This window comes from Octopus bimaculoides, chromosome 7 (genome assembly GCF_001194135.2).
Source record: "Octopus bimaculoides isolate UCB-OBI-ISO-001 chromosome 7, ASM119413v2, whole genome shotgun sequence".
Taxonomy (NCBI): Eukaryota; Metazoa; Mollusca; class Cephalopoda; order Octopoda; family Octopodidae; genus Octopus; species Octopus bimaculoides.
The window spans coordinates 47,749,790-47,761,865 of record NC_068987.1 but is presented as its reverse complement, the minus strand read 5'-3'; the positions used below and the strand labels follow the sequence as shown (position 1 = coordinate 47,761,865).

General features: G+C 38.3%; 1 protein-coding gene across 1 annotated transcript in view; it reads right to left on the bottom strand.

Annotated features, from left to right (window-relative positions):
• LOC106870657 (dehydrogenase/reductase SDR family member 12) overlaps positions 1–11,780 on the bottom strand; it is a 71,376-nt gene extending 59,596 nt beyond the window's left edge. The window contains exon 1 of the mRNA XM_014916807.2: positions 11,568–11,780. Within this exon, the coding sequence (XP_014772293.1) occupies positions 11,568–11,623 (56 nt within the window). The 5' untranslated portion in view covers positions 11,624–11,780. The remainder of the gene's footprint in view (positions 1–11,567) is intronic.
• Between the last annotated feature and the right edge of the window lie 296 nt (positions 11,781–12,076).

Sequence of the window (12,076 nt, the reverse complement as noted above, 5' to 3'; positions counted from 1 at the left end):
TATCAACATTATTTACATTATTTACATTTGACGGATATTTGTCCTCATCTTGTTTGTTGTTAACACAATGTTTCACCCAAACACTCTGAAATGTTCATATTGGAGCTTCCGGCATGAATGCCAAGCAGTACAGCTAGTGATGAACTAGTGACTTCAGAGACAAAGTTAGGCAGACACAAAGAAAAGATGACATTCAGAAGAAAGATTTGGTAACTAAAAGATCCTGCAATTGGGAATAGATTTAGAAAAATTGTAATTAACACAAGTAACATTAAAGAGGGAGATTTAGGTACTTGTAGCATACATGAGAATTTTTACAAAAATTGCTGAGAGCTCTAGATCAGATGTGATTAGAGCAAAGTTCCAACCAAATCAAAAGTAACATGGAATGATACAGTTGATAGTGCAGTAAACACTAAGAGTCAGACTTGAAAAATTAGGAAGAAAGGTGGTAGTATGGAACATTATCAAATGGCTACAAGGACAGTTAGGTGACAGGTACACTAGGGATAGAGAACAGAGAACAACTAACTTAAGGGTGATAGTAGTAAACTTCACGCTTTTTGGCCAAAACAAGCGTACCAGTAGACCTATTTAGGAATTCTATTGATAGTGTAGTATTAAAATGACATGGTAAAAATTCCTACCACTGTTAAACTGTTATTGTCCTCAACAAATATATAAAAGAGGCAGATATAGCTAAAGCTGTTCATAAAGTATATTATTTAGTTTACAATGAAATGCTATTTGATCAGCATTAATTTTAAATTTAGGCTTTTGGCAGAAAACAGGTTAGTTAGAATGAATCCCAAAGGAAATAAACAGTAAATTATTTACTAATGAATATATTCTATTTAGAAGGGATTATTTTTCTTAGAGGAATTAATATTCAAAGTTTAAAGTTTAAGCTAGAAAAAATTAAATCAAATTAAAATGAATTAGGAATAAATTAAAAATGAAAATAAGAATAAAATGAATAAATTAAAATAAAAAGACAATAAAATGATTTAAAATAGTTAAAAAATTAAAATGCAATTTAAAGACAATTGAAAATAATTAAAGAATCTAGTTTTAAGATTTAAATAATTGTAATGATAACAACAACAAAAATAACAATAATAATAAACACAATATGAATAAAAATTTGAAGACTAGGTAATAAAATTTTGATGATATAAAAAAATACTATCTCTGTTTAAGTATATTAAATATACTAAGTATACTTAACCTAGGAGGCAAACTCAACCCATTATTTTAATCATTACTCCATTTATTAGGGAATGATTTAATGGTTCTTTGAAATAAGTGTGAACATTTTGACATTAATTCATTTCTTTTCTTTAATATGTTGGATTTGGATGTAAGGATATGCAGTGCCTCCTCAATGCATCAGTTACATCTTAATTCACCATCATTATACAGTAGTGCACTACTTATTATAAACCAGTTAATCTAACATTCCTCTCTTTTAGGCTTCAGATGAATTTACTTAAAGAAGTAAAGTTTTCTTCTTTTCTAAATGAAGAGATGTGATTATGTAATCTCAACTTGAAGTTAGCTGCACGAGCACCTATATAATAGTAAGTACATTCCCCTGTTATTACTGAATATTAGTTCACTAAGTTTTTTAGGTGATTTTTACATTTACATAAATGGTTTAGTCTGTTACTGAAAGATTTTTCATTTGAAACATTTACATTCCATCTGTTGTCAATATTAAGTGTTGAACTAAGAATCATTACTTTTCTTAACCTTATTATAACTATTTCTATGATCATTACTACCACTATCATTACTAACAACTTTATTATGATTACTACTTCCACTGCTATTAATATTATTATTATTTCTACTACTATCCCTATTATTAACATTATGTTGGTTGGCTAAATTAATATCAATAAACTCTTTTAACTTCCTTGTATTATGTGCTGCTATTATTTCAGCCAAGTTTCTCATAGTTGAATAAGCAAATCTAACCATATGTCTGTTAAATAACTCACCACATTTACTTGACAGTGGGAAATGCATGTCCATAGCCATGAAAAATTTTCCTGGTATATCGGTGGCTATTTGTGCCTTGTATAGGGCATTATACAATATAATCTGTCTCAAGTAGACTCTTCACTTTCAAGGATTATTATAGCTATTATTTCTTAATATATTCCCAGCGGACGTTAAACGATGATGATGATGATGATGTACACAGTCATTAGTAAGTATGTGAGAGGAATCATATTTACCTGTTTGGTTTGAATCATTCATATTATTTTTAGTTCTATTACAACATTTAGAGGATTACAACCAAGCACCCATATATTATCATTTATTACATTACATTCAATTTGCCATATATTATTTGTTTCATTATCCATCACGCTTTCCTTTACATTTCAAGTATACTGAAGACCCGTTTTGTCATGGCTCCAATCCATGTAAATAAAGTGTTGGTGAAAGCAAAGAGTTGTCTGACTGATTTATGACAAAAAGTGAGTCAACATGGCCAACAATACTCTGTCTTACACCTGACTGTGCCATGAGTTGGCCTGCAAACTCTCTGGTGGAGGTTCTGACCCACCTCATCAATCTTCATAGTGCATCAAAGAGCTGTGCAACTGGCTGCACCCATGAAAGTCTCAACTGAGATGGTCTGCCACCCCATCATCTTCACAGCTGGAACTAGCGAGGGGTGAGCTTACTTTGAGAAGAGATGGTCAGACTGCAAACAAGCCACGCGTTTGACAGGTAACAACGTGGTCTTCCAGCTTCTTGAATGCTGCAACAAGAACCTCAGAAAAGATCTCACAGGGACGTTCGGTGCACTGACCTCCAGCAATGAGTGAACAGGCCTCAGTCACATTGGCTGTCTGCCAAGAAAATGTCATAGTTGCTTATGTGCAGCTACAACAGATGTGCCAGGACCAGGATGAACCCATTAGGGTCTTCGCTGCATGTCTTCAAGGGCAATCAGGTGTTTGCCATGCCATGATCGATTATAGCGACATCATAGTCCGTGATGCTCTCGTACATGGGTTGGGGGATGAGATCTGCCTTGAGATACTGGGTGACTCCAAGCAAGACATGACCCTGGAAGAAGTCCTGAGGTACATTGAAGCAAAAGAAAGTGGAAAATGCTCAGCCAGCTGGCTCATAAACCACAGCACCACCTCACCCACCGTGGCCTCTCGCTCATAGAGGCACCACCTGGTCAATAGATCTGGTGAACCTTGTGATACACCTGCCCCTACTCCCGGCAATCACTGTGGAAAACATGGCTACAGATATCATATACAAGAACACATAAGGAAATGCCCCACCTACAACCACAAGTGTGCCACATGTGGCATCCTGCACCACTATGAGAGTGTTTGCTGCCGACAACACCCTTCCCAGTGAAAGGTTCAAACCAACGCACCTGACACAGAAGACCACTCATCTGCAATATGCAACAGTTTGTGCCTTGTGATTGACCTCCCTGACGAAACCTCCACCCAAGTAATAATTCTTGACCACCATGTGTATAATGAACTCTGCAATGGCTGGGTGAAATGCTCTTCCAACCCCCATCCCTTTGTCACTACCTTCATTCAAGCTGACCCAGCTGACACGAAGGCATTAGGCTTCCCCACTTCTCTTTCATGGCCAACCACAGCTATCCATCACAATGCTATGGCAGACACTGGATGCCAGTCATGCCTGGCTGAGGCAAGTCTCCAATCCAAACTGGGCCTGGACCAGTGCCACCTTATGCCAGTCAACATGACAATGACTGCTGCTAACAGCAGCCCCATAGATATCATCGGTGCCCTGACCCTACGCATATCTGGGACTGCCCCATCCTCTCTGAAGTGCACAACCCGTCAAATCATCTACACCACTCCTTCAACTGACAAACTTTTCCTCTTCCACTATTGTGTTACACCACAGGGATATGTTACCTCAGGGGATAGCAACAGCCAACAGTTTGACGAAATTGTCTCAAGCATCCCCCAGAAAATGAAGTGCATCAATGACACCTTGATGTGGTCAAACACCATTGATGGAGCATTCTTTCAGGCCATCCAATGGCTCAACATCTGTGGTTCCAACAGCATCATTCTGAATCCCACTAAATTTGACTTTGCCCAAACTACCATCAAATTTGCTGGGTTTGAGATCACCCCTACCACAGTGCGACCCTGTGCCCAATATATTGAGGCAATCTGTGACTTTCCCACTCCTAAGAACATCACCGACATCCACAGCTGGTTCAGTCTGATCAACCAAGTCTTCTATACCTTCACTTCTGCCAAACGAATGTTGCCATTCCAGGAACTCTTCAGGCCAGGCACCTGGTTTGTATGGACAGACCAGCTGAATAGGCTCTTTGAGGAATCCAAGTCAATCATCATCAATGAGATCCAAAGAGGTGTGCAGATCTTTGACAAAACTAGGCTGACTTGCCTTGCCACTGACTGGAGCATAGATGGCATTGCCTTCTAGCTATTTCAAAAACATTGCACATGCCTTTCCCCCTCCCCGCCTCTTTTGCTGCAAATTAGCTGGAAAATCATCCTGGTTGGGAGCCACTTCACTTCAGTGGTAGAATCTCGTTACACACCAGTGGAGGGTGAAGCACTGGCAGTTACCGATGCATTAGACAAAGCATGCCACTTCACCCTTGGCTGCACCAATCTCATTGTCGCAGTTGACCACAAACCTCTCTTGAAAGTATTTGGTGAGTGCTGCCTGGACAACATCCCGAACCCTTGACTGCGCAATCTGAAAGAAAAAACCCTATGGTATAACTTGAGCATTGTTCATGTTCCAGGCACTTGCCATGCAGCAGCCAACACTGTCTCACACCACCCTGTCAGACAGCCCACACCCCCAGACCTCCCAGACAATGTTGCCACCATGACCCATCCAACTCAGCTACCCATCTCTGCCACGTTCTTTCCTGACAACTGTCCACTCTACTGGAGATGACAACACTACAACATGCTCTCACAACAACTACATTTCACCGGTTACCAAGATCGTCCAATCAGCCACATGAGATATGGTCCACACTGCTACTACCACCAACCCAAGCAAAACCAATCTCATGGACGCAATCGAGGACAGCTTGCCAGAGGACCATTCCAAAGTCCCTCCAGAGCAGTTTTGTGATGAACTCACCAGCTTCAATGGAGTTATTCTGTATCATGACAGGGTTGTCATACTGACCGGGACACACATTTGTCCCCAGCCATGTGCATATTTGGCTGCCCAATATGAGACTTTATTCACATCTGTCTCAGCAAGTACCAGCCACACTCTACATGACATGAAACTATGACTTCTCGTGAAAGAAGCCCTGCATAACTGCTGAACAGTTGTCAGAACACACATGCCTACTGCCACCACTGACTGTTGGAGACTGTGTTTGAATCCAGAACCAAGTTGGACCCAATCCTACCAAATGGGACAAAACTGGTGTCATCATAGAGGTATGCCAGTTCGATTAGTACATGGTGAGAAGGGATGGCTCAGGCCAAGTCACACTGCACAACAGAAATTTCCACCAGAAGTATCTACCGATTGTTCCCTGTGCACCACTACACATGGCCCCTGGACCACCTGCGCTCCTGACACCAACATCAATGATGAGATTACCTTCTCAACCCAGTTTAACAGCTCCACTACTGATGCCTCAGGCCTACCCAACATGCCCACTTCCCAACACCAAGACCACTAGAGAACCCATCTACACTGCCTACCCCCAGAACGATGCCAGCTCTCACCACCTTCACCACCTCACTTACCTCAGGATGTGCCACCAATGGTCGTACCCTGAGAGCCCTTCAAGCCTCATCACCACACAATGCCCCGGCCTCCAAGAGTGGCCCTTGTCTGATGCAGCTGATCCCCCATCCAGCAATTGTCCCATTTGTCGCTCTGCCAGACTGGCAAAGACTGACACTAAAGCCTGATGCACAACTGACACTTTGCACCTTGATCGTCACACCATCAGCATTAACTAACTGTGTCTCACACTAATCCCGTCTTCATTAACCATTTACTACATATTATCAGTCTTCTTTGCTTTCCTCCCAAGACTTGGGGAGAGCATACGGGATTACAACCAAACACACATATATTATCATTCATTACATTACATTCAATTTGCCATACATTATTCGTTTCATTATCCATCATCTTTTCCTTCACATTTCAGGTATACTGAAGACCATTTTTGTCATTGCTTCAATCTACGTAAATAATGTATTGGTGAAAACAAAGAGTTGTCAGACTTATTTAATACTTACTGTTCTTTCTTTTATAAGAACTCCCATTATTACCATCTTTATTACTATCCACATTATTACCACCATCATTATTATTACTATCAACATCATTATTATTATTGCTATCATAATTCATATGTTACTTAGATGCTATAATGGTCTTCTTTTGCTATCTAGGTTCACACTGCTATTCTTTCGCTTCATATCACTGTTTCCTTTAATTATAGTTTTTTACAGTTACACAACTGTATCACCTTTCCCATTATTAATAAGGCTTATCCTCTTATTTCTATTGTTAAAATATGCCTTAGTGTTTTTGTTTTTACTGTTATGGTGATCTCTATCATTATTCATCAATTCCATTACATCTATATCCTTAATTACACCATTACAAATATAATAATTGTTTTTCCTTATAATCAGCTTCAGGCAAGGCTAGGTTATAGTATTTCTCATTTTGTTTAAGTATTTTTTCATGAGCAGAAAGTTCAGAGATTCTAAGGGAGATACTCCTAATGATAGAATTTATAATTGTTTTTGGATGATTGGATTCTCAACTCACATATTTGAGGTTTTTAATTTGGCTTGTAGCATGGATGATGTAGCCTCCATACAGAGGTCCAAATTAATATCCAGAAAATTAACTTTACTACTTTCCTTCTCCACAGATATAGATACTCCTAAGACCTTAAAGAATTGAAATAGTTTTTTTTTTTCTATATCTTTCTAAGATAATCTTACTACATTTATAAACACTAATCCCTTTTTCTTGTATACATATATATACTCTCCTCTCTTTAATTTTCTATTACTGTAACAGCCAACACTGAAGGCCATAACAAGATAACACAAATACCTCCTGGACATACACACACACATGTAAAGCATAGTATTTATCTACCAAATCCACTGACAAGGTTTTTGGTTAGTCTGAGTCTATAGTAGAAGACATCTGCCCAAAGTGCCATGTAGTGGGACTGAACCCAAAACCATGTGATTAAAGAACAAAGTACTTAAACCACACAGCCAGGTCTGAACTTATACATTCCAATACATAAATATTTGCAGGATGCATGAATGGCATCTGTGCTGGTGACACATAAAAGGTACCTAGTACACTCTGTTAAATGGTTGGTGTTAGGAAGGGCAACCAACCATAGAAACAAAGCCAAAACAGACTGGAGCCTGGTGCAGCTCTCTGGCTTACCATCCCCTTCAAACCATCTAACCAATGGCAGCATGGAAAATGGACGTTAAATGATGATGGTGAAGATTATATATATACATTATACACAAACATACACACACAAACCCAAATATTTACATACAAACATAGGCATGACTGTATGGTTAGGAGGTTTGCTTTGGAAATACGTGATATCTGGGTTCAATCCCACTGCATAGCACCCTTGGCAATGACTTTTACTATTGTCTGAGGCTGACCAAAGCCTTGTGGGTAGATTTGGTAGACAGAAATTGAAAGAAACCCACCAAATATAGTGGAGGCATGTGGCTTAATGGCTAGGGTGTTGGATTCATGATCATCAGATTGTGGTTTCAATTCTTGGACTGGGTGATGTGTTGTGTTCTTGAGCAAGACTCTTCATTTCACAGTGCTCCAGTCCACTTAGCTGTCAAAAATGAGTAACTCTACCCAGCGTGAAATATATACACTATAGAAACCAGGAAATTGATCTTATGAGTCTATATCACTCAGGAAGAAGCATTATCCTTGTTGAATTGAAAGAAGCCTGCCAAATGTGTGTGTGTTTATGTCTCCTTGCCTTGACATTGCACTATAGTTATAAATGAGTGTTACGGTCTTTCAAGCAACCTTATCCATTTCCAATCTTTCCTGAAAACATGTCTGGCTATGGAAAAATATTGTCTTGCTTGGAAACAAAAGAGGGTTGGTTACAAGAAGGGCATCTGGCCCAAGAAAACCTGCCTGGATGAATTCTGTCCAATCCATGGAAATATAGAAAAGTGCTCTTTAAAAAGAACAGTGATGATGATGATGATGATACACACAGACACACAATCAGAGATGAAAGCATTCATGAACACTGTTAAATTCATCTATATACATATACATAGCTCATTTCATATAATGTGTGTGTGTGTGTGTGTGTGTGTGTGTAGATAGATAGATAGATAGAGACAGATTAGATAGAGAGACAGATTAGATAGTGAGACAGATTAGACAGAGAGACAGATTAAATAGAGAGACAGATTAAACAGAGAGACAGATTAAATAGAGAGACAGATTAAATAGAGAGACAGATTAAATAGAGAGACAGATTAAATAGAGAGACAGATTAAATAGAGAGATAGATTAAACAGAGAGATAGATTAAACAGAGAGATAGATTAGATAGATTTTATGTGGTCATTGGCCAGTCAGAAAGTAACAATGTAACTTTCTGACTGGCCTTTACCCAGGACTACATGAAATATTGCTGCCCACCCACCAAATTTTTTAGAAGCTTCTTTTTAGACCTCTTTTTAGACCTATGTGCTTCTTTTTAGATTTATGAACAACTGACTGACTATATATGTCTGTATGTATATTTGCATGTATATTTGTACACATAAATGTATAGAGAAATGGTATATATTGACATTTATGTATATGTATATACAGGTACATGCTCAATCGTCAATTCAATGCTGGTATAAGACAGAGCAGCAACAGATCTGGGCCTCCACCCACACAAATTTCTCAATCTGAATCATTTGCATATATCTACATACTTTACTGATATCTGAAAGTAAAAGTTGGGCAACAACAGCTCCAGTACAGGAGCTCTGTAATATTAAAATAATGATTTCTTTTACACCTACATGGGCGAAAGATAGTGACATTACAAGGACAAAATATAACTCATTACTTGTTTGTGTGTGTGCATATATATATATATATATATAACAAATGCATAACAATACATAACATGCATAAATCGCTAAATAATAAATATTTTAATTTGGCGCATGCACAATACTAAAGCATCGCGATGCAATATATTAAAATGACATATTTTGGGGCTTGTGAAACTACAGAATTTATAATAATACGATGATGATGATAAACTGTAAGGAAGAATGTGATGGTGCAGGTGGTGTAGTAACAGTAGAATCCCCTGGAATCGATCAATAAACATCTATTTGCGTGGGAGGCTGCAAGACAATTTGGCAGCCACCGTGAACATGCAAGCAGACTAATATAATTTCGACACGCTTAGCTAAATTCTCGCTATTAACTCTTACTCTAATTATCGTTTATTATTATTATTATTATTATTATTATTATTATTATTATTATTATTTCTTTATTTCAGTATATCCATGTGTGAGATCCTAAACGTATATAGCAATCAGTTCACAGTAGCAGTAAGGTAGCAAGTTTTAGACAAGCGAGGGGTGAACAACCTGAAGAATAAGCGCAGCTACTATAATAATAATAAAAATAATAATAATGATAATTTTTGCTTGACTGTGCTGGCTATAAAGTCTGTATTTGCATGACAGAAGGGAACCGGTACCTTAAATTAGTCATACCTTTCCCGAAAAACCATTAGCGACATAAACGATATTACATATGACTGCACTTAAGAGCTTGAAACCGGGAAACGTAAGCCCGCAAACACGTCTTGCTAGGAACTTCTAACCGAGCTAGCCACAATATAATGATGTTGATGATAAAATGAATAATCATCATCATTATCATTACGATTTCTCTCCTTAGCACAGGGTCACAAATTTAAAGAGGAACGGCTTAGTCTATTGAATTAATTTGCAGTATTTGCCTGGTACTTTTTTCGCAACCCGGAGGAATAAAAAGCTAAGTCGACCAAAGCAGGATCTGAACTCAGAACATAAAGGGACGTAATTAAATACTGTAATACACTTGGTCAGGTGCTCTACCACTCCATGACACACAGTTATAGTCGAGTTCATCAACCATAGTATCTGACTGGTTTGACTGGCCCTCGATTGGGAGGGCGCCTAGACAACGACACTACAATACATAATTGGTGTATTATTTCGGTCGATTCTGGAAGAATGAAAGGTAAAAGTCGACTCAGCGAGAGTTGCACTCCGAATGAAAAATTAAAAAAAAAGCAAAAGACTAAACATCGCAAATATTTTACCCGACGTTCTTCCACATTGCAACTCCAACGTTCCTGCCACTTTAATAATAATTTATTACCTCGGTACAAGGTCGCAAATTCGTAGTTGTGGAGAGGTGTTTAATCAATTGCATCGACCTCAGTACATGGCTGGTACTTCCTTATCGATCTCGCAGAGTTGAAAAGCAAAATCACTATAGTGCTGTTCAAATTCAGTCAGAATGCAATAAGTTTAAAGATACTTTTCTGAGATATAGATGACAAAAAAAAAAAAAAAATGCGTGGGCGGAGAGCAAAAAATATATATTTGTGATTTCAGGTGCTGATAAGTTATTGATTAGCTCCAGGTCAGTCCTCATCGAGCAGCTCTGTATCAATGATGCTCCAGACTGACAACCTAGTCGTAGGACTACATTATGCAATGTTCCCTTTAAAAAGAAAGTCTGCAGGGTGTGGCTTGAGGAAGATTTTTACTTGCTCCTTCTAGGAGGGCGAGCGACCGTATATAGAAGCTTTGGTTGTTGGTCTGTGGGTAAGAGTATAGGTCAGACGTGGTAGTTGAGGTAAGTGTATTAGTTTCAAAGTGATTGCATATTTAACGTAACGACAACTGGATCATTAAAACACCCAAGCTTTCATAATGTGACATGGGTGTAGAAATTCTTGCAAGACAATTTACAGGACCGATCTCTCCACAACTTGCAGAGGCGATCTTTATAGCTTCATCCAGTACTTTGTATTTCACTCATATACACGTATATACACATTTATCTCTGTATATTCTCTGGCCCTACCTATCTATTCACCTAAATATTTGGCCTTCTATTAAGATCATACGAATCCATACGTTACATAACCAGGTTTCTTAAAATGACAGTTACTCAATATATACGGGTATATATAGCTAAACTATAGGAGTGTATATGGTTATACTATAAGGATATACATGGCAAAACAATAAAGGTAAATACGGTTAAATTATAAGAGTATATATGGTTAAACCATACGGGTATATATGATCATATTGAACGGATGGTGATGAAAAACACAGATAGCATTCGCACATGCACATCACTCTATAGGAGTAGACAGGAAGAAGAAAGAAGTAAAGTTGATCGAGGAAAGGTTATATAAGATAAACAAAAAATATACAATAGAAAGGAGCTCACTTCGTGTATTCTTTCATTCCTTTCAGGAACCAGACCCCGTTTCGGTAGAGAGACATTGCTTCGTCGAGAGTTGTCAAGAGGGAGAGAAGGGGAAAATCGAACAGCAGAGAAGAAAGCTGTGTGAAGCGCTGGCCAGCTGCACAAGCCGTTGACTGAAGGAAAGAGAGCTACCTCTACAAGTTGCTTCTATGAGTACGCTGTAGATAGAGTATGACGGATTAAGAGGGGTGTAGGAGAACGAAGAGAGGAAAGACAGAGTATAATAAATACAGATAGAGGAGGAGGAATTGTAGATAGAATGAAAGACAAGAAGGAGGAGTAGCGTGAGTTATAATTGGATTGATAAAGATAAATAAAGAGGAATAGAATAAATTGTAGGAAAACGACGAGGAAAGAATTATAGATGTATTAAGAATGTGGCGGAGAGATGGACGGAATGGAAAAGAGAGAGAGAGAGAATAATGAAAAAAAAAATGAGAAGTAATTTGACAAAATGACCGTGTGGAGCA